This window comes from Budorcas taxicolor, chromosome 22 (genome assembly GCF_023091745.1).
Source record: "Budorcas taxicolor isolate Tak-1 chromosome 22, Takin1.1, whole genome shotgun sequence".
Taxonomy (NCBI): Eukaryota; Metazoa; Chordata; class Mammalia; order Artiodactyla; family Bovidae; genus Budorcas; species Budorcas taxicolor.
Window position 1 is genome coordinate 4,292,501 of NC_068931.1, and position 24,136 is coordinate 4,316,636.

General features: G+C 42.3%; 1 protein-coding gene across 3 annotated transcripts in view; it reads right to left on the reverse strand.

Moving 5' to 3' along the window:
* The window catches only part of ZNF407 (zinc finger protein 407), a 383,689-nt gene that overhangs the window by 340,692 nt on the left and 18,861 nt on the right, over positions 1 to 24,136 (reverse strand). The window contains exons 1-3 of one of the 3 annotated variants that reach the window (XM_052660332.1): positions 20,322 to 20,354; positions 13,847 to 18,515; positions 8,337 to 8,451 (exon numbers count right to left, since the gene is read on the reverse strand). In XM_052660332.1, coding sequence (XP_052516292.1) covers positions 8,337 to 8,451; positions 13,847 to 18,461 — 4,730 coding nt within the window. In that variant the 5' untranslated portion in view covers positions 18,462 to 18,515; positions 20,322 to 20,354. Of the gene's footprint in view, positions 1 to 8,336; positions 8,452 to 13,846; positions 18,516 to 20,321; positions 20,355 to 24,136 lie in introns of those variants that run through there. The other 2 variants (XM_052660331.1, XM_052660333.1) reach the window with 2 other exon arrangements.

Genomic DNA, 24,136 nt, shown 5'->3' on the forward strand with positions numbered 1-24,136 from the left:
AGCACTGGCCACAATTTTAAAAAATCATACTTATTGCTAATATGATCATGATAATTATCAGATGTGTTAACTATGTGAAACTATTTTCACTGATTTCATTTATGACAGCACTTCTGAAACAGATAAGAAGGGAAGATCTTACATATAGCCAGATTCTATAGGAAGAATATTCTAGCTCCCCAAGAGCCACCTGTAAAGCTGACAGTGTATTTATGATGCCAACTAACCCTTTATCGGTCCTTCAAAACAACCATTCTTTGGTCCAGTTCAACGTACTCCTATTCATACACTTTGGTTCCTCAGCAGTAAACAGTACTTTTTAAAATTGAAGGGGAACAGAAAACCAAAATAATTTTCTAAAAATTCATATATCAAGAGAGTGGCATTAAACAATGCTTGGAACTGTTCTTCCTTGGCACTCCAACACTTAGACAAAAAAGATGTGTACTCGTTTTTGGTAAAATGCTAAAACGAGTGGCAGCAAGGGGAAGAAAGGAACTCCGGGGAAGAGTGAAAACAAACAGTGGGTGTGGAGATGGAACCCACTGGAACAGAAACCATTTATGTGCTTGGAAATAAGAAAAGTACCTAAGAACTAGGGGCTTCCCAGGTGGCGCTAGTGGTAAAGAACCCTCCTCCAATGCAGGAGACATAAGAGATCTTCCCAGGTTCAATCCCTGAGCCGGGAAGATGCCCTGGACAAGGCATGGCAACCCCCTCCAGTATTCTTGCCTGGAGAACCCCATGGACAGAGGAGCCTAGAGGGCTGCAGTCCATGACCCGCAAAGAATCGGACACAACTGAAGCAACTGAGGGCGCACACACCCAAGGACTAAGAAGCAGGAGAATAAAATCCATTACTCAGCAGTGTATATGTGTACTTTTTTTTTTAATTGACAGTTTCCTGTCCAATGCACACTGCCCAGCCAGATGAACTGTGTATGGAAACACAATTCTAACAAGTGTTTTCAACATTACCACTTGCATGTGGACATCTGTAGTATGAGCAGGTAACTGTGTGTCCTTCTAATTAGTTGGAACTATATGCTGCATAAAGTTATACGGAACCAGTATTAACCTGTTTCCATTACAATTATCCACAATCAATACCATTCCTAATTAAAATTGTGAACAAGGAAATTCTCTGAAAAATAATTCCCCATGGCCAATACCCATTCTGAAGTAGTCATTCGCTGCCTGCTGGGTTCTCTGCCTCTTCCTTTCACTGCCTATTTCACAGTCCAGAAAAGTAGGAAGACAGACAGACAAAGGAAAAAAAAACAAAAAAGTAATGGAAAGCAGAGGGAAAAGCCAGCACTCAGCACGAGGCAGGGCGCGGCTCTGTGGCCTGGCGCTGGCCGCCTGTCCCCTGTCCTCTGCGACCCCCCCCTCGGGCAAAGCTGGGGTCCAGGCAGCTCCTGAACCTGCCATGGCCCTGGCTGAGCATCCCCAAGGCCCCGCCTGGGACGCGCCGCCCCTGGCTCCCTGGCCAGCCCCCACTCACCTTCACAGCAGTGCTACCTACCAGATGAAACACCTTCTGAATCAGCAACAAGATTCAGAAAAGACTGGGCCATTTCTCTGCTTGAGTTTTCTCCATCCATTTGCAGCAGGTATTGTTTTGATCTTTTCACCCTAAAAACTAACAGCACTGGCACATGCTGATGATCCATAAATATTTAATACTTTAAAAAAAAAATCCCCCACTTCACCCCATCTAGCCACTTAAACTCCAGGAATTTCCTGCAGTGTTCTTAATATCCCACGCTATTCCATACCTCACCACTTTTGTTCTTTCGTTCTCACTAATAAAAAATGTCCAGATTTGCCTTGTATATAGATACCCTTGCATTCTTCAAGGCCCAGCTCAGACCTGTGCTCTGAATGAAGCCTTTCCTGGTGCTCCCCAGCAGAGCCGGGCACCCCTCTGCTGTGGACCACCGTGCTCTGCTCTTACCTCTGCCTCCAAGTCCGTCTCCTACCTGGAGCACGTGACCACAGGGCCCTTGCACCACCTGAGCCCACTGAAGAGGAAATGCTCAAGAACAAGCCCCATAGGAAATGAACGAACACTTCAATCATGATTGTACTTCCCTCCTATCTACACGTCCAAAGTCTCTCACTCAGTCTTGGACAAATCAAAGAGCAAAGCCCTGGGGAAAGCAAAGGACTTTCAGAAACACATGAACAGGAAGAGGGAGGGAGAAAACAGGCTAATAATAATAAAAAGAAAACACAGGACAAGCAAAGAAAATGAGGGGAGTAGCTGCCCTCCTGTGTTTCACTCCCGGGAAATAATAAAGAATCCCGATTCCACAACAGGTTTTTAGAGTCACCATGGCACGTTTTAAAATAAAAATAAAGCAAAAATTACTTAAGTCACTGAGATAAGACTTTTTCACTGCAAAAGACGTTAGAGACAGAGGTCAATGTTTTCAACTATGACACCAACAAAGGACAATGTGTATTCTATTGCTATTTTCTTACGAGTTGATCTATACTTACTGCCTTGGAATAAATCTATGACCTGACTCTTTGAGGCAAAAGTGCAAGAAAACACTTATCACAAAGGAGGAGCACAGGACACGGTCTGACACAGAAGCTCTCGTCTCCCTGTGAGGAGACACAGGAGAGGCTTTCTTCCGCTTCTTCTCCGTTATCTTGACCTTGCCCTCAGCGCTCTCCTGGGTTCACAAAACGGCTCACTGGAAAATCTCCTATAATCATATCTGAGAAAGAGTGTGATTTATTTTAATGTAATTACTATGGTATCGCTTAGATTTTCAAAATAAAGGTGATTTGTTTAAAAAATATAAAATAACATCCACTCACTGTTTAAATGGTATTTCAAGGACTTCAGCATCAGAAAAATACACTAACCACTAGTATAAATGTGGTTACTCCTCACTGACAGGGAGAGAGACAATAAGCATTACATGGGAATTTTAGATTTTTCAAACTAAAGGCCAAAGTATATCATTAAACAAAAGCATTAAAGTATTATAGAGATAAAACATGTGTCCCGTGTAATAAGAGTACTTTAATGTTAATTTTGATTTTTACAAAACTGAGAAATGCTGCCCTTCATATTGACACAAGGATAATGTGTGACACAATCTAAAGCAAATCTTTTCTGTCTCTTTTTTCTGTGTCTCTTTAACCAAAACAATCAGCCAAATGAAAAGCTTATTTTCTTTGGATACATCTGTAGATATGATGGCTGTAATTAATTGTTCAGCTAAAAATGCAATTCCATGGTGCTTTTAATGATTTAGGTATACACAGCTTTAGTTCTCAAAGCAGACTAAAAATAGTGATTTTAATTTATTCCTGCTGCCTACAATTACCCACAACCATGTATTTTTAAATATTTCCAGCCTATAAAAATTACTAATTTTTGCCACTTGTGTTTATCTGCATTTAGACTTTGATTTGGATAAATTAAGCTCTCAAGTGTTCCTTGCTTTATGAAACTCTGCATGTTGTACACTTCAACACAAATAAATGACTTGTACCATTAGAGGTTTAAATAATGTAATGTACTTCATGCTCAGCCTGAAGCTGGATTCCAATGAAGTTGCTAATGCACGTAATGATTAAGTGTAACTCAAATACTAACTGTGTTGTTGAAAACATGACAGGCAATAATTTGGTCTATTATATTCTGCCATTTAATTGCCTAGTACAGACATTCTCTGACACGCTATGAAGCAATGATTTACAATTATTCAAGCTGCAAAGGTCAGAAAGTGACATTATAATCATCTACATAGAGATCCCTCCTAATGCACAAAAACTAGGTAATGCCACACGCACAAAAAAAAAAAAAAAAGGAGTTTTACTGCATTAGTAACTTTCTATTTAAGGTTTCTTAAGCCAACTGAGAATAAACAGTTCATAAGCACATTAATGTACAATAGAAAATGTCTAGAATCTTTCCATGAACCAGAGATGACAGATTCCGTAAATGCTCTTATTCCCTCCTGACTAGGTAAGTACTACTCAACTGTTTAACTCCACATACAAGATTCAAGACTAGACACAGGGAACACAGTCAGAAAATTACATAATCCCTAAATCATGGCTACTGGGGTCTTGGTGAATAATGACATAAAAAGTTAGGCTTCATCTCCCAGGTTTCCTGAAATCACAGGCCACTTGCTAATTTTCTAATAACTCTTTTTTGTAGTAACTAGTAAGGAAAAACAAAAACCCAAGATGATCAGTTTTACCCCCTCATTCTAATGGAAAGACAATAAAATCTTCACTCTTTTAGGCGTAATTTCTGTCATACTAACATGTCCAATTTGTAACCACTCATGCACAATGAATCAACACATAAAGAACAACGAGGAAAAATAAAATTATTTAAAACAACTTTTTAATATGAGAAAAGCAAAACAGAGAGAGACCAGAAAAAAGAAAGAGAAAGAGAATGAATACGAGAATGTTAAAGTAAAACACAGTGCAAGCAATTTTTTAAATTAATGTAAGTCTGAGAAAAGCAGAAAACAAAAGCAGCTAGGGGCTGGAAGGAAGCAAGTACAGTTATCACACGCTAGAGAAAACAACCTAGGAAGAAAAAAATAAGTACAAACTAAAATTAGTAACTAAAACAACAGATATAACGAAAGCAAAGAAATAAAGAAAAGGTACAGCTAAAAGGAAGGAAACAGGGATCGACCATTACTACCACATATTTATCTCCACCACTAAAAATACTTTTACTCTCAAGTCTACCATCTGTACAATGGGAATAATAAACATGAGATGAATAAGCTCATGAAACTGGAATCAACAAATGAAATGGATGTTAATTAAGTATACCCTAAACCACAGCACTCCATAAATACTATTTATAATTGAGAGTATGATATAGACACATTTGTGTTTGTGTGTGTGTGTGTACAAACATGGAGAAAGATTATCAAAATAAATTTAAATGAATGTAACAAAACATGGTTTCCTTAATGATGTTCTTAAGCGACTGTGATTTTTAAGCTCTTGACTACTGAAAAATAACAAACGTAAAGATCATGGACTTAGTAAGAATGTGTCTACCTATTTTTAAACATATGTTCCCAACAAAACTATTAACTTCTATGTAAGGTGCTTTCTATTATTTTTTTATTTCCTCCCCCACTAAGCCCTATGTCCAACCTGGGGCACATTTTCATTTTAACTATCCATCATTTATAAAATTCACCTAAATTCTATAAAATTCCTCTTGAGGTCATGCTCAGAAGTAAGAAAAACATTAAGAAACTGTAATTCAAAAACTGCTCCTCCTAAAAGTGAAAGTAGAGTGAAAGGCTTTTAAATGAGTTATCTATAACATGTTCTTAAAACAGGAAGTTCAGAGCAATACATTTTGAAACCTATACCCCAACATAAGCACGTAAACCATGGGTCAACAAAACTTAAATCCTGAGCTCTGAATTCTAGCCAGCATTAGAAATTAGACATCTCATACATTCAGCTTCTTCTGTCAAATAACTTAAATCCACGATAAGCTGTAGCTAAGATTTGCCGATGAAGAGGAGAGAGATGTCAAAATTGTAGGTTCAAACAGTGGAAATTAAAAGTTTAAAAGGAAGTCTTTATTAAGGGAGTAGCTAATGCACAACCCTTAAATTAAGTCTTAGTAAATATATATATATATGAGATACATATTTGCTGAGCATCCAAAAGTTTCTTAAATAAAGATATTTAAAAAATCACATAAACTGATACATTAATTCTCAGCTCAATTCAACGAAATGCACCATTTGTTGTTTTCATCAATTTCACCATAAAATGTCAGGTTTTTTTCAAGAAGTTACTAAGGAAAAATAGTACAACAATGTGAGTAATAATTTCACTGTAAAAATGTGCCTGCTCCACTGTTTTCATATATTATAACTCGATCAGAACTGTTTGAAAAACCGTTTCTTCCTTACAACAGTGGAAGGATTATGAATAAAAATTTAAAACAGATACTAAGATGCTAACTACTGAAAAAAAGAAAACATAGGGCAGGACCTTCTGTTTGTGACAAAATTAGAGAGTTAATGTTCCTGAAAGATCACTTCACCTTTGAAAGCATGATTTTTTAAAAGGTAAAATTGATAGCAATTAGAGCTAATGAAGAAATGCAGCATGAGCTGCTTATGTTCAGGAACGGATGGGCCCACCGAGCATTTCTAAGATTATTTAGCCATCAATGATAATGAATCGACATTGTCAGTGATGTGAATGTACCAGAGCTCCCTATTGCGACCCGCCTGATAGCCAGTGCTCATTCTGTTCACGTTTTTCACTCCAATTTTTAGCGTGCATACTGCTCTATCCCTTTGAAACACAAAAACACAGAACAACCTATGGCACTTTGTCTTTAGCACTGGAGGGTATTTCACTCACTACTGTTCTGTGTCAACTACACAGACTCAATAGGCATTCTTCGGTTTACTGAAATTCTTCAGAACTTTTAGCTTCACTGTAAAAATATCTACCCTGTACAAATTATTGTTATGTGACTTTTAAGTCAAATTTTACGTAAACAAATTAAGAATTATTATTTCTTGGTCAAATAAAATTGAACAACTACTGTAATTCTAAGAGATACAGTGCTTTTTCCACATGCACACATATACATGTAGACCTCTATGAAAGCAGCATAAAACTCAACACACCTACATGTACTTACAACTCTACTTGGGAATCTACTTGGGAATCACTGTATAAAGCACAGTGCAACACGTCAGTCGTACATTGTGAGCAATGAGCTAAAAGGGCGCAGTGCTCAAATCACACACCCAGAGCCAACCGGTCAGATGTGTTTCTGACACCACGTGTTTTCAGAAACTGCTCTCTGAAAGTCTCTCCTTCTCTTCCCAGGTCTTGGTAACACTAATAAAAAAGGAATGGAATCAGGTTTCTAATAATAAAGTATGCAAAAACTGTTTACTTATTTCTCAGAAATTAAGAAGAAACTGATTTTTTTTTTTCTTTTGCCGACTTATAGCAAATCTTCACCACAGTCTGGGCCTTCCTCCTTGCTATAATTCACATGGTAAAAACAGAAATGAGATATCTTTTAAAATTCGAAGACCTGGAGCAATTAAAACGCACCATTTGGCACTCAACCCTTGCAGCTAAAATCAGTAGCAACAAAACTCATTCTCCCACTGATCTTCAGGGGGCTTTAGGGCAAAGGTTCATCTTCATTTACTTTAGCCCCAAGTTACTGAACCATCAATTCTGCCAATGAATAAATCACAGACCATGGTTAATAAAACTGCTTGCAAAGTTATTTGTAAAACTATCTTAAGGGTCAAAAAATGCAGCTGCATCCTGGGATGAAATGTACCATCCATTAAAAAACAGAAGCTGTTTGTGACTTAAAAGGTATTTATATAGTAGTGCTAACCAGAAGAATCTTCCACTGAAAAAATAAGCCTAATATAACATGTGCACGTTGCATAATTTAATTGAATCTGAAGTGTTTTGTGAACCAACCATAAGAACTGCAGGTTTCTCAGGGTTCACATAAAGTGTTTTTATATGATGCACTTATTAATTCATTTCTCTAGCATAATAACATTAAAATATACTTATAATCAGAAGTAAGGTATTAAAAACCCAGCTCTGAATGTCCTATGATATACCATAGATGTCATGGCATTTTAAAGCCTTTTAAACATTTCTGCTAAATTAATTAGTTTAACATTAAGGCATCTCAGTGCTTCCTATTAAATGTAAGACATTTGAGTGACAATTAAACATTATGAATGATTCTTTAGAGGAAAGAGCCATTAACTAAAACAGGAAAACAAGTTTTGAAATAAAGTGACACAAAAACATACTTTATACACTGGCTTTTTAAGCCTCAATAATCAGGTCTCTGAAATGAAATCTTTTTCTGCTTTTTTCCTTATAGAATATGTCCAATGGATCCAAAGAACCATTAATGCAATTAAAATTAGAGCAGTATAGGAAAAGAAAAAACACATACACATACACTCCTAAAGCTATATTATATATTTTTTTAAGTCTTTAAATGGAATTTACAGTTCTCTCTGGCAATGTGAATGAACATCCTATAATTTAGTCAATTTACAGATTACAGGTTCAAATTGACCTTGTAGCCCATAAAATTGCTCATCTTCAGCACAGGATTGGAAGTGGGAGAAGAATGTCATAACTGTGTTTAAGGAATTTACCATAACAATGGAAAGGAGGACACGCATGCATAATTCTAGCCAGCCTTACTCATATCAGTTTTGAATCCTGAAACAATGAATACCCCGCACGTGCTTCCTGGTTCACCACGGTAGAGATGGTTTCAATTTACTCACCCACAGACGTGACACTTGTATTCCCTCATCCCAAGGTGCCTTTTGACATGGTTTCTGGCATCGCCAAGCTGAGCTGTTGCAAAATGGCATATCTTGCACTTGAATGGTTTTGATCCTAAGTAAATTTAACATAAAATATGATTTGAATTTGAATAATACATTACTGATAGTTTTAAAAGAGGCCTAGATCTTAAATCTTACTTATAGTCTAATTACAATTTTCTGTCCCCAAAATGGAACACTTGCATTCCTTTCTAACTTGAACAGACATGCATTTCAAAATTATTCCATTAATAAGACTTTAAAATGTTTCAATGAGTATTTCTAACTTTCAACAACATTTCTAATATTTAAAGTCAAAAGTGATACACTTGAGCAGTACTCAGTATTAACAGATAAGATCAGCTAAATAATTTCAAACATTTTTCTTACAATTCACAAAACTAGCTTTTAAAGTCACTCAACATTTTAAACGGAACATTTTTAAAACATAAATGTTTATAGAGAAGCTGATACTTTTTAAAATATATTTATTATCAAATAAATTTCTCAGTGGCCACATCCTGGTTCCCTCATATTTCTGCAGCTTTGAATTTATTCACATTAATAATGGTATTTCAGATTTTTTTCCTAACATTTATCCCAAATTATTCCCTATATTACTTTTAATACCACACAGTATGAGAATATACAGTGGATAAGTTATTTGCTTTTATGATCATTTTAGAGCCAAAAATCTGTGATTCAGCAAATCAGAAGAACTGACATTCTGGCTATTATTAACTTCAAGAAATAGTATTTCAACAAAAAATTTCAACACAGCACCAACTTTTTTTTATTTCATAAAGAACTAAGATTAATCTATACTCAAACATGGGGAGATAAAATTCAGAGTCCACAAACTTATTGTCAGTAATAGGCAGAGTCTACCTGGCATATAGCTACTAATAGATTATCAGTACCCATATTAACAAGAAGCAACACTCTCAACCATTTTCTAATTCTAACCTTTAAATCCTCAAATAAATCAAAATCATGTTTTTAAAAATCAGTTTAAAGCTGCTACAATGTTTCCAAATTTTTCATAGCATATATAGTACCTACTTGGTGAAGTACCTCTTCTAATATAGTCAGACAGAATGTGAAATATGTAGACTTTAATACACAAAAAGAGCTCAAATAAAAAAAATGCAATAAATCATTTTTGATCAATGGAACTTGGTGCAATGCCCTTGGGAAAAGAAATCCTCCCAGAATACTTTGTTGAAACTGAAGCACTCAGTAAAAAATTTTAGAGTCTTAAATTTCAATTTAATTCCCAAAAGCTGACAAAAAAAGTGAAGCATTTAATTTTAATCTTCTAACAGAAATAAAAAAGTCAACAGTACTAAGCACAGGCAGACAAGGTTGAATATTTCACAGTTCAATGACAATGAAGCCAGATCTCTTAATACTTCCATTTCTACTCTGAGAAGTAGATGTAAAATATATTTAGCACCTGAATGGTTATATCTAGTCAGCCTTATATGTTTAAATGTCAAAAGCAGGTTGAGACTGCAGCTTACAGCAATCCCATTCTATCAGTCACATTAGAAACTACAGTTTATTTAAATGATTCTGAAGAAACTAAGCCTATCACTACTTGGAAACATTTCATCTCGACAGGGAATTCTATAAAGGGGCTTGTGAAAGAATAGAGTGAGAAGAATCAATTACCTGCACTTTAAATTACACCGCATTTAAGGTAAGGTAATTAGGAAATTATTAATCAACAAGAACACCAGGGCTCTAAACAAAAAGATAAAGCTCTTTCAATACGTGTGTTACAATTTTGGTGAAAGGATTCAAAGTATCTTGAGATTCAGGCCCTCTAGTTCCCCCCAGGAGAGCGGACATAGAACCGCGGGGCCTGCAACCTAAGGCACACGGCTCCCGGGTGGAGGCTGCCACTCCTTCGGGCTTCAGCCATCCCTGCTGGTGCACTGACAACACCTACGTAAGTCACCTTGCTGACTGTTTCCATGCAGAAATCACGGAGGCCCTGAGTACTTTTTGTATCTTATGCACAGAGGAGATGTATTAACATCTCCTTTCTGTGCCTTGAAAATTCTAATACTGGAGACTAGAGGTCACATTTTCTGTACAAGAAAACAAGAAATGTCCCCACTTTTTTCCTAACTGATGGTGTTTCCATTTTTAAACTTGCCAGGCCCATCCTAACATGAATCCAGGCATGGTATTTATCAGGCAAAATTTGTAAAACCTCATATTTTTAAATTTCTCTTAGGGTTCCCTGAGGAAGACAATAAAAAATCTACCTGCAATGCAAGAGACCCAGGTTCAACCCCTGGGTCAGGAAGATCCCCTGGAGGAGAAAATGGCACCCCACTCTGGTATTCATGCCAGGAGAATCCCACGGACAGGGGAGCCTGGTAGACTGCAGTCCATGGGGTCGCAAAGAGTCAGACGCAACTGAGTGACTAACACTTTCACTATCACACTTTAGGCATACTGAGATTATTAGATGCATACTTATTAGAAAGAAGCCAATCATTAAACCGTCCCATCCCTTGGCTTTTGTTTTGGCTTAATTTTTTTAATTTGGTCTGTGAGGTTTTCTGAAAGGGATAAATGAAGAGGGTCTCTAGCCTTCTGGCATCTTCTTACAATTTTACCTAAAGAATCCAAAGACTTTAAGCCTCTCCTCAGGCCTGCACTGGCCTTCCTCAACTGCAGTCACGGTCAACCCCTATGCACACGCGGACGTGACACTTGAAAAATCACAGGAAGACTAGGTCTGAGAGAGTCAAGGAAGACGGATTCAACCCATCACCTAAAGATTCTCCACTCCACAACCTTCCCGACACTGAATACTTCACCCGCCCACCTGCTGCCTATTCCTTCATTCAACAAACAACACTGAGCGCTGCCGCCACCCAGAGCCAGAGGTGAAGCCCTGAGCAGACCTCCGCCCCGGTGCCCTTCGCCCTGGCGCCCTGCGCCCTGGCGCCCTGCGCTGGCCGTGCACAGGCGGAGGCCCCTGAGCTCCTCTGCCCATGCTGACCAGGCTGCCACACCGTCGCACCAGCCCTGACGTGAGAACCTTCCAGCAAAGCCACCCGCTTCCCGTCTTCCCACAGGAAGACCGTGCCAATGGCACCCGAGAGCGGCTCGGAACAGAAAGCATGGGCTTCAGACAGCCTTCGGGCCTGATGAGCTCCGGCGCGCAGAACTAAAGCCCAGCTGCCGGGACGCGGCGGGAAGAAAGCGACCGGCTCTCCCCGGATCACCGCTGAGGGGCCAACCGCACACCAGCAAGCGCTCAGGAGGCTTTCCCCACAGTCCTTGATGAACAAAACTAATTTATTTCTTCTAGTGCTGCTTTTATCGTCTTAAGGATGGGAAGAAAAGGTTACATAAAACATATAGTAAATCACAAAATATGAAAACAGCAATTGGAAGAATAAGCCCTCTTCCAGTCAACCATTAATAACCATCCTTCAATGACTATCTCATGATATAAGCAAAGAATCAGAGAGGCAATTCATGCTAAAATGCCCCAAGGGGGGGGGCGGGGCAGGAGTTGGATTAAAACCTGGAGTGCAACCTCCCCCAAAAAATGACTTGCAAAACTGAAATGCGGGCTGAGGTTGGGTACTCAGAAACACAGCTTTTTTTGGTGCCTCAGAACACAATAAAAATGTTCCTGCCGATAAGCCCAACACCAGTTGTTAAAAAGTATGCTAACTTTTACTAAATGTTACAATCAATGATGTAACTTATATAAGTAGGGTTACTTTGTCACATATTGATAGTTACCTCACTTTCACATCCACATTAACTTGATTTTAAATGCAATTAATACATATAGTCAAGGAAGACTAATGGACTACATTCTGCACTTAACCTGGTGGACATTTTCAAATGGCACAAGTGACCAGTGCAAACCTATTTTGCATTGTAAACGACTAAATAAATCTTAATGGATTAAGAATGATCAGCTATCAACACACAAGGGAAATTAAGTGCTGAAATGCCTACATTGATTATTTTAAATTATTAGCCTTACTCTGTTCTTGAATTTGTATGCTTTTAGTGAGCTTTAACACATTTACAAGACTTATTGACTATAATTACAAGAGAATTCAAGTAATGGACACATCAATTATGAGCAACATGTCTTGACCAGACAGTTGCATAAAGAATTCTAAAAAGAGCTCCATTAGCATCTTCCTCTTACTTTCATTCAGTTTTATCTGCCTTAAGAGGGCATGCTAAGAAAGTACCTATTTTCTGCACATGTGAACGAGCCTAGTTTCTAAAAACCATATCATTTCAGGAACCGAGCAATAACACGATACCAGCACAGGTGATAATGATGTCAACAAATAACTGTATTTGAACTTACTCTCCAGCAGTGGTTCTACTGCCTGAGAAGAGCTGAGATCGAGAGTGCAATGTGTATATTTACCTAGATCAATCTTCTGCTGGGGGCCCTGTTGCTTTTGTCAATGAAAAACTTTTATCTGTCATTAATCACCCTCAACTATTAACAGTGTTTCATACTCTTTTGTCTGCCTCCTTATAACCATGCACTAAGTTTCAAAAACTGCATGAATCTAAAGTATAGCTTTAATAATAAGCCATTATTTAAAAGTACAGTAAAATAAACCTTACAGTTTTAATGAAAATATGTTCATTGAAATGTGAATTTATTATTCAAATCCACTCATAAATTCAACCATGGAGACAGAACTTGTCTAAGCAGAGCACAATGATTTAGAAAAGCTGTCTATTTAAAATAAAGAATGTATGGCAGGTTTATAGAAACAGTGCAGTGAATTTTTACATAAATTTAGAATAGTGGCTTATGTATTTTCCACACACAAAAAAAAAGTTTCAAAAAGAAAATTTCTACCTAAAAATTGAACATTAAAATGGAACACTCCATGTGACAGTACAGAAACTAAACCAAGTGCTACCTCCATGAAAACCAAATCCCCAGGACGTATTAACTTTGAAAAGTGTTGACTAATTTTGATCTTTGAGAGCAGAATCCTGTTGCCTGGGAGTTACACTTTGGGATATAAACTATCTGGCAATGGATACACCTAAATCCCTAAAACTGTAAGGAAATATTCATACTTCATTCTTCAAAAGCCATTTAACAGGTCCTCAGAAACCCAAAGTGCCACTGAACAGACACCCTGGAGAACCAAACACTTACAGGACTTAGAGACAACTGAACAGCTGTGAGAGCAGAGATGCAGCAAAGGCGTCAGAAGGACGAGGCCTGCTGGTCAAAGGAATCTGCCAAACAGCCTGCCTTTGGAATCACCAAAGCTGAGTTAATAACCTGGAGATATGCTGAGTGTCAACCAAGAGCAGAGCCGGGGCCGGGGCCCGGGCCCACCAGGCAGGGGCTGTAAGGACTCCACGTTCAGGAGGAACCCAGGTCCCCACTCGAGCGGGCCCCGGCCCTGGTGGGTAAAGAGGTCGCGTGGACCTACCTGTGTGCGTGCGAATGTGCGCCAGGAACGCCATCGAGTTGCTGCTTCGACACATCTTCCCGCAGTACTTGCACACGTTGCCCTGATTCTCCTCCCTCTCGCGGTTGATCTGCTCGGTGTCCTCCACGATGTACTTGTTCACCTCTCGGAGCAGCTCCTCGTGCTGCCCTTTGATGTGCAGGAACAAACTCTGCTCGGAGTCAAAGGGCTCCGTGCACTTCACGCACTTGAAGGTGGCGCCGCCCTCGGGCAGCTCCTCCACGCTGGCCTGCTCGTTCCGCATGTGCCCGGCGCTGGCCAGGTGCTGGTGGAGGTTGCTCTCCGTGTAGAAGGACTTGCCGCACAGCAGACAGTGGAAGTGTTTCTCCTTCGTCGGGTGCTTCATGGCTATGTGCACGTTCAGGCCGCTCAGACCGTCCGCCAAGAAGCCGCAGTCGTCACAGCGAATCCGGGTGGACTCCGCAAAGGAACTACTGTCCGCCTTCTTCTTTTTCACACCTTGAGCACAATCCTTCAAGGGCAGCTCACTCATCCTCACTCCGGCTGCCACAAGCCCCTCTGGAGACTGGTCGAAGAGTTCCCCATCTTCAGGGTTCTTGATCCTTATTATGGAAGAATCAAATCGGCCGAAACTGTACACAGCCTGCCCTTTATCATCAATACTGATTACAGTTTCATAAACATCATTGTTGTCAATGGTGCTGTCAGAAGCTGGACCATCCTCTTCCAAAATCACTTTGGTTTCATGTGGGGAATTCATCAGAATCTCCTTACTCTCCAGAAGGGGATCTTCTGGAACGTCTTTCAAGGCCCCTGAACTCTGCATGCTTCCAGCTCTGTCCTGAACACTGCTCCCCAGGTTGAGCGGTTCTCCAGGAGCTCTCAGCATGGCACTCTTGGCTGGATGCTCTCCATCTACAGCTCTGGGACACCCACGTTTACCAAGGACTTTATCAGCTTTGTCTTCTGCGTTTCCTCCATCACTCTCGCCATGTGCGTTTGGACTACTGATGTCATTCAACATACTGTGCCTTTTCTTTGCTGTCTCATGATTCAAAGCTGAGCTTCCTGAGCTTTCATTCTGAAATTTGCTTGGGGAGCCACAATTAGAAGGAATACTAAGGGGTACCATCTCCTCCAGTTTTATAACTTTGTCCTTGTCAAGGGGCTGCTGGAAAGTTTCACAAAAGGAATGATCTTCACTGAGGTTAGACTCTTCCTCGGTCTCGGTCTCTACAGAGTCAGAAGCACAGAACACCTTGGACATGTCTAAATTGGTGTTCTCATCCAAAATAGAGCGATCGGCAGCATTTCTAGATTTGAGAGTTTCAGAGGGTTGGTCTGAAATAATCTGAAATTCCTCAGAATTCTGTTGCTGCTGCCCTTGGGGAATAATGATGGGTTTGGACATTTCTGAAGAACTGGCTTCTACGTTAGTAGAGTTCAGGTAAGACTGCCTTTTCATCTTGTGTTTTTCTGTTGCCGCATGCCTGGTCATCTCCCGTCGAGTCACAGCATAGTAATCACATGCCATGCAATAAAAGGCAAACTCTCTCGTATGTTTCCGTTTTACGTGCAGCTCCAGAGAGGTGGAAGAGTGTGCCTTAAACTCACAGTGCGTACATCTGTTCTCATCTGTGCTCGTGTCGTCTTTCTGGGGGCATGTGTCACCCTGAAGGTCCTCTGGATCCATAGAGGTTTGCTCCTTTTTCTCAGTAAGGTGACTACCAGTCTCCCCATCTTCAGGGTGAAACATGTTCTCAACTTCCACTTCCACTGGATTCCCTTGCTCGAGTGGTGGCTGTTCTGAAACGGAGGTGTCTGCTTCCACTGGAGGGTTGGCAGGTTCATCTGAAACTGCCACGCTGGTGTTCTTCCTACTGCCATCAAGGTTACCACCTTCAGGGCCAACAATGATATCTGAACTTTGTTTTCCACTCGCTTCAATTTCTACACGTCCTTTATGCTTCTTGGTGGCACAATGACGTTCCATGTCTCCCTTGGTTACGGTGTAATACTTACAGACTTTGCATAAATAACTGTACTGGTGACTGTGTTTTCGTCGAATGTGCACAGTCAAGTTCGTGATACTGGAGGCCAGGAGACCACAATGTGAACAGGTCCGAGAGATGTTGCCTTTAGGTCGTCCCCTCTTTGGAACCGGGGGTGGAGCTAATTCACCCTCTTTGGTAGCGATACTGGACAGTGGCAGCTCCCGGGGAGGCAGGATGCTCTGGTCGAGACAGGACTGCTCCTGGAAGTGCACACCCTCTCCGTGGCCTTCTGTCCTCCCATTCCCGGGGATGGTGAGCTCTTCTTTCTTGTCATTTGCACCTATGCAGACCCTTTCAATACATTCCTCAAAGCTTAGGCCAATGTTATTTTTCTTAGCATTTTCAAGATGCTTGCTTCTCTTGATGTGTTTCTCCATTCCTTCTTTGCTCAGGGAATAAAGATTACACGCTTTACAAAGAAAGTGATAGTCTTGACCATGGCGGAGCTTTATGTGTCTCGTGAGAACACTGGAAGATCTTGTTTTGTAAAAACACTTCTTGCACTGAAACTGAGGCTTACTCGAATGCCTCACTTCATTTCCGTGGCTTACCCTGGACTTAGCTGGCTCTTCCTGAGCTGCTTTTCCGGCCTCACTCACAGCAACTTTTGCGTTTTCTGATTCTAAAGTACTGAAGGGGAACGTCTGTAAAGCCGAATCACCATTAAACGACTGAGAGCTCTTTGTCTGACCCAACAAGTGAATGTGCTTCTCAGTTGCTCTGTGTTCCTCCACGTCTTTCTCGGAGGAGAAGAACAGATGACAGGGCGGGCAGAGGAAACCCATACTGTGCTTCTCCTTCATGTGGTCTCTCAGTTCAACCTCGTTCGGGGAAGTAAACGAACAACATTGACAACGCAGGCCGGAGGCGGTCTGCTGATGCTGGTGGTTGTGTGTGTGCTCCTCCACGTCCCTCTTGGATGCGCTGGAGAAGCCACACGTCTGGCAGTGAAACCGCGACTCACCCGCGTGGCACCTTGTCACGTGGATCTCCAGCTCCGCCCTGCTTGTGGCTGTGTGACCACAGGTCGAACAAGCGCACGCCACCTGGTGGTCGGGAGCTGGCCTCGCCGCTGGAGAGTCCGAGGAGCCGGGGACATGCGCGTTTGTCCTGTCCTGCTTTGGGGCCTGAGTCTCCAGGGGCGTCAGGCGCGGGTCCCCGTGCAGAGGCGCCAACTCCACGTCGCTCATTTTCATCGGTGACCTCAAGTGCTTCGAATACAGCCTCTGCACTTCGTTAGTGCCCCTTTTACTAACTCCTAGGAGCGCGCACCTCTTCTTCGCCTGCCCCTTCAAAGCGAAAGCACCAGCGCGCCGTCGGAAGCCGCTGCCCAGCACAAGGAAGCCGCGCTCAGCCCTGGGTCTTGAGACTGTGCTGAGGCCGGGGGCTGCCTGGGCCATGTTTCTGCCGGACTCCAGCCTATCTAGGAGCCCCTCAGAGGTGACGACCACGCTCAGCTTTCTGCTCTGGTTCTCAGGATTCTCGGCTGCATCGTGGCAGGTTACGTTTTCTTCAACGACCTCCATTTTCTCTGGAGAGGTGTTCCTGGACGGCCTCATTTCAACCAGGAGCTCGCTGCCGCGCCCGCTCTGTTTAGAAAAGCTTCCTCTGAAATCTCTGAATGTGCCCGCTCCAACGCTCCGCAACACTTTTGAGTCGCTGTTCCTGGCTACCGGCCTAGATGCTCTCGGCTTTGTGCGGCCAGCCTTCACCCCCACGGGACTCGGCTTCTTGGGCAAAGGCTGTTTGGTTAAGATCTGTACAAACCCTCCACGGGCAGCGAGGTTCTGCCGCCGGAGATGCGTTTTGCCGAGACAGTGTGCGTTCAGCAGGTTCTCCTCCGCGCACTGAAAGCCACAGAGCTCACAGGAGAAGGCCTTTGGTGGGCCACGCGCCTGCCCGGCGTGCCCAGGGAAGGCCAGCCCGCTGTCGGCTGTGGGGCCGCAGGCCTGGTCCTCAGGCCGCAGCGAGGGACGCGCAGCGTGCTTCTCCGCGTGCAGGCAGGAGGTGGGCGAGTGGGCACGTGGGCCGCCCTGCAGCACCACGCCAGGGCCCCCGAGGGCACCGCTCCCGCGCATCTCTTTGGGGGGCGAGGGCGACTCCCCTCCAAGATTGAGGAACGCCGTGGTCTCCTGAGCAGGCTCCTTCTCAGCGGCCGTTTCCCCCGGGCTCGAGTGGCCGGGAAGACCCGGGCCGCGGTCACAGGCACTCAGGAGGGGCCCCGCCCCGGTCCCCAGCAACGCGACACCCACTCCCGGGCCTGCGCCTTCAGGGCTCCCCGACCCACGGGTGCCCGGCTCTCCCGGCCACAAGGGCTCAGCCTCCGCTAGTTTTATTCGCTTGGAAGCGCGTTTATTTCCATCGTCCTCCTCGACAGTGTGGTCCAAGTCCGAGGACTCTGCAAAACCCCTTTTGTTTGTGGGATTCTCAGCGGAGTCTGCTGTCTCATCAGATACAGGCCCACGGTCCACGCCGTGGGATGCGCTGTGGCTCGGGTGTTTTGCCTCCTCGTTTACACGGTCACCCTCATCGCTCCCCGGCTTCTTCCCAGGATCCATCATTAATAAAGTGCCAGCGAGCTTCTGTGTCAGCAGCGGTCACTGGGCTCTCATGGCCTGTGAAGAACATAAACGCAGTGTTACACCTTTGAACGTACAGAAAAGACAGACGTCAGCCCAAAACGCAACATAAAGTGACACGCCAGATGAAAAATATCCCAAAATCAGCCTCTACATCTCCCTTACGTTGAGATGGACTTGATCACGTGCCAAGGCCTTCGTGAAACGAATGAAATCAGACTGAGCAACAGCATGTCACCACACCGCTGACTCAGAGAGCATTACTGCAGTAACTTTGATAGAAAAAGTAACTTTCAACAGGCTTACAAAAACACTCCGATGTTTTAGTTCTCTTTACTGGTCCATTTCAATTTATTACTTAAAAAAAAAAAAAAAAGAGCAGAGAAGCCCTCTTTTCAAATTACATTTCAGTGAATTCCCATTCTATAAGATAGATTAAACAAAATCTATATGAGTCAGGGAGCCAGCCTTCCCCTCTTTGGCTTCCCAACAGAGGCCCAAGTCCCAGTATAAAAAGGTAATAACTGCTTCACCCCCTCCCCCAGAGCAGAGTCCTCCTGTGGTCCTTCTAAGTAGATCCTACATCTACCAACATGGATACACTCATTACACACAGCCCTGCATGCTCAAGCTCTGCCTCCAGTGAACGCCACCCCCATCCCAGCTGTCAATCACCGATTTCTCCATCTAACAGTCATTTTGTGTTGTCTGAAGGTTAATGGCAAAGGGAAATGTCAGTGATAGAATAGAATTAATGAAGTAAATTTTAGGGGGAGAAAAAAAATTTTATTGAATAAAATGCTTTAAAATCAATAGCATTGATTTCATTTTTCATTATGCTGTTTAATTCTATTAAAACATATCATTTTCCATTTACTTTACACCATGATTGGAATTCTCAGCCATTTGATTTGATGTTAATAAAATGCCATCAAGTATTATGGCCTCAAAGCTAACGATAACTATTTTTAACTATTTGTCCACTTTTTGTGTGTAACAATGACAAACCAAATGAAGGCTGTTATCCGTCTCTGCTAAAAGTAAGGACTATAAAATATATATAATGACACCAAAACCATGAGAAACAATATTAAAAATTAATAAATTAGCCTTTATCAAAATTAAACAATTCCAAATGACATTATCTCCAAAAACCACCAAAAAGAAAGTGAAAAGAGAAGCCACAGAGTAGGTAAAACATTCTGCAAATCAATAAATATAAATATGTAAATCCTCTGCCAGATACGTCTTACAAATACTTTCTCCCTGTCCATGTCATAAATGTTATCCTTTGATAAGCAGAAGTTTTAAATTTTGATAAAATAATTTTTTTTCTCGTTCTGGCTACTTATGTGTCTAGCTTTCTTTCTGCATCCAGAGCTAGAAGGTGAAGGCCTGCTTTATTTTATCCACTCACATGTCCCAAGAATCTAGAACTATGCCAAGTACACAGAAGGTTTTAGAATGAACAAATAGCTCATTATGAAATAAGAAGTGTCTCCTAAGTGTTTATTAATGAAATGAAAATTGTCTGAGATGTCTTTCACAATTCTGGGAAAGGGGCCTAGTGAAGGCTATGTACCGACACGCTAAAAGCTGAGTGACACTGACACCCTGTCCATTTTCTATGTGTTTGCACACGTATATGCTTGAAAATGTCCACAACAGGAGTTATTTTTAAAAACCTTTTTAACGTGTAGCCTAAAATGACATGAATTCCTTTCAATGAGTCCTTTCCTTTCCTCCTCTTCCAAGACTGCTGTGGCTCACAGCTATACCACCTTCACAACAGACACCGGCAGGTTTACATGCACAGACCACACAAACACCAAACACACGTACGTCTATTCAGAGTCGATGTTCCATAGAGGGCACCTGACTCATACGTTTTTGGAGATGAAAGAATGACTATATTAATATGCAGAAATAAAATAATGAGGCTCTATTATCTTCTATATAATGGCTCCAAAAATTCTAGAACAAAAGGAGAAAATGTTTCAGTATTTGCTATTTCCCAAATGGCTTTCTAAATTAATGAAAGAATTTCAGCATCTCATTATACAAGAAACAAACATTCAACAAATAGATACTGAGTTGCCTAGAATGTCAAAGGAACTCTAATGATACAAAACACATCCTTTCCCCTCAGCAGGCTCATATTCTACCGGGAGCCATGTGACACATGTGGAAAGAAACTCTGATATAAGGCCACGCGGGATCACGCGTGTGATGTAAGTGTGATGTAAACTAACAACTACAGCAGCACAAACAGGCAAGCAATGCTACCGCCAGGCAGACTATTTGGCTAAAAGAGCAGAAACATTTGAGCTAAACCCCAAGGAAACAAAGCGTCTTTCTTCCTTTTCTTGAGAGGGCAGGTAGGAACAGTTAAAACCTTTTAAGGAGGAAAAAGGGATTAGCAAAGCCACAGAACACACTGGATGAGCAGGCAAGACAGGCAGCAGTGCTGACAGCTACCGCTCTGGCTTTCTACTGCGCGGCAGCTGAAAACCCAGGCAGAGGACCATCCACACATCACAGAAGGCTCCGAATTAGCAGCTGGAATTCATTCAGCCATGTCGGCAGGGAGTCACCAAAACACAGCGCTGCTTCAGGAAGATTTGGCTTTCAGTTACACGACGTATCACAGGGAGAGAAAGTGTAGAGGCACAGCGAGAACATTCTAACTGTTTTGAGTTATAGGGCCTGAATTGGAAGGACATCAGTACTCATGAGTCCAAAGTATCTTAGAGTGACCGAGAGGGGCCTCGATGGAAATGAGGAAGCTTACACACATATAAATTTAAAAAGAAAAACCTTCATTAGAAAGATTATTAGTTTATTATAGCAGAACTCAAAACCCACCCAGTTGGGGAAGTTCAAGGACTCATTTCTGGAGGCAGGCTGAATCCATTTGCTCAACACTTACTGAAGTCAACCATCTATCAGAAAGCACTTCAACCCTCTGTGAACAAAGCAGAGCACAGAGCAGGCAGGGGCCTCACTGTCATCACTCAAGGCAGGACCCCTGCTTTCTCTGGAAGTCCTAGTCCCTGTGGTCACTGGAGAAGACCGTGAGCCTCCCGTTTTCTCCCACAGTAAGATTCCAAAATTCAGAAGACTTAGTAGGAATTTAGAATAAAATAATGAGATGTATTATTAAGCCAAATCTTCTCAAAGCAGATGGTTCCTATACAAATTGATCAATTACTTTTCAACACACCACACATCCTCACTCTGCTAGATTTTCAAATATGCAATTCCATTTATAGTTTCTACTCTCACTCAAATTCTCACATAGTGGTTGTTCCTTAACTAAAAAAAATAAAGTGACCTTCAATTCTACCTATATACATGAAAGTGAAAGTGAAGTCGCTCAGTCGAGTCCGACTCTTTGCGACCCCATGGACTGTAGCCTATCAGGCTCCTCTGTCCATGGGATTTTCCAGGCAAGAGTGCTGGAGTGGATTGCCATTTCCTTCTCCAGGGGATCTTCCCGACCCAGGAATCAAACCCAGGTCTCCTGCATTGCAGGCAGACACTTTACCATCTGAGCCACCAGGGAAGCCCCACCTATATATATACGTACATATATATATATAGTGACCTTCAACAGAGTGATTCTTGGAAGAAAAGTTATGACCAACCTAGACAGCATATTAAAAAGCAGAGACATTACTTTGCCAACAAAGGTCCATATAGTCAAAGCTATGGTTTTTCCAGTCATCATGTATGAATGTGAGAGTTAGTTATAAAGAAAGCTGAGCGCTGAAGAATTGATGCTTTGGAAATGTGGTGTTAGATAAGACTTTTGAGAATCCCTTGGACAGCAAGGAGATTCAACCAGTCCATCCTAAAGGAAATCAGTGCTGAATATACATTGGAAGGACTCATGCTGAAGCTGAAACTCCGATACTTTCGCCACCTGATGCAAAGAACTGACTCATTAGAAAAGACCCTGATGCTGGGAAAGATTGCAGGGGGGAAGGGAAGGGGACCACAGAGGATGACATCACCGACCCAATGGACATGAGTATGAGTAAACTCCGGTGATGGACAGGGAAGCCTGGTGTGCTGCAGTCGATGGGGTTGCAAAGAGTCGGACACAACTGAGCAACTGAATTGAACTGAATATCATGATCTTCAATTTTACATATTAAATTTTACGTAGTAAAAATTATTAGCTCACTAAGAAACTATCCCAAAAGAAAATCCCTACTATTAACTGAAATACTTTCTGCTGAGGTTTAAAAATAATAATAAAGAAAAAAAGATGCAGCAAAGAAATCAAAACATTCATACACTTTTTAAGAACAATAATAAAACAAATCAATAGCAGCCTTATGATGACACCTGGTGGCCATTTCTCACAGGAACTATTTTCAGCATTTTTTAAAAAGCGTTTCAGAAAGCAGTAGAGAAACAACCAGTTATTGGACCACTTCATATGCTTGCGTTATTGTGGGCAGCACACATGAAGTCTTCCCCTTCACTTTCTCCCCTTTGGTTCCACTTCCACTCACTGCATCCTGACCTCGGTTCTCTCCCCATCCGTTTGTCTCCTGGGCTGAGTGTGCGGCCGGCGAGCCAGAGCGGTCTCGCCCACACTCACTCGCTCTCCCGCTGGCACGGTGAGACCACCCCCATGAGAAGGCCCTGCCCTGTGCCCACCCAGGCCCTCTCACCCTTCGTCCTTCCTGGACCGACCCAGAGGCCACCTGCTGGCAGCAGGCCACAAGCACAGCCACAGTGGGGACGCGTGTAGCAGGCAGGCACACACAGAAACTCCCCAGAGTCTCTCCCCCTTTGTCTTCAGACCTGGAAGGACACGGCAGGGCAGGTAAAGCGGCCCACAAGCCTGCTCCACAAAGGGAAGTTAGTGGACTACTCAGATCTCTTCCTTAACCTACCGTTGTCAACCGGACTTTTTACTGAAAACATGTCTCTTACCACTAGCCTATCAGTAACTTAATACGGTACCACCACGTCCAGGTGTTGTCTGTTAACGAGAAACTCAGAAGCATTAGTTGCCGTTCACCAGTTTCTGAGACCACAAAATAAACTATCTGATGCTGACAAAAATATCACTTTCTATGAAAATGCTTACAAGTTGAATAACATCTTCCATGAGAAAAGAGTATAACTTAACACCCTAAAAACCATTTACTACATAACACTGGAGGCAATTTACCACAAATGGGTGTATCATATAGTTGTGGTTTATTCACAATTGGACCAGAACACGAATGCCTGCGTCCAATAACACCCACCTCCTCACTGTCCAAAAACTGGCTGCAAGGCTTTCCTCAGTTATGTTCATACACTTGTACCTTTCCCCAATCAGATAAATTCATGTGGTGCTTTAAAATGAGTGCACAAAATCCTCTGACACTCCTTAAAGGGTGGAGCTAATCCCCTCCCCTTGGTGTGGCCTGGCCTTGCAGACCTGCTGGGAAGGGTCAGAGCAGAGTGGAAGTGAGGGTGTTCACCTCCTAGCAGGCCCCATGCCTGCGGCTTGCTCCCTCTGCTGCCCCTCTGTCTGGGGGAGCGGGAGCCCTGCTGAGCATACACCCTGCAGCCAGGGATGCTTGGGGGTGGGGGGTGGAGAGGAACTGAAGCCTCCTACCCAGAGCCAGAAGGAGCAACTGTCTACAGCA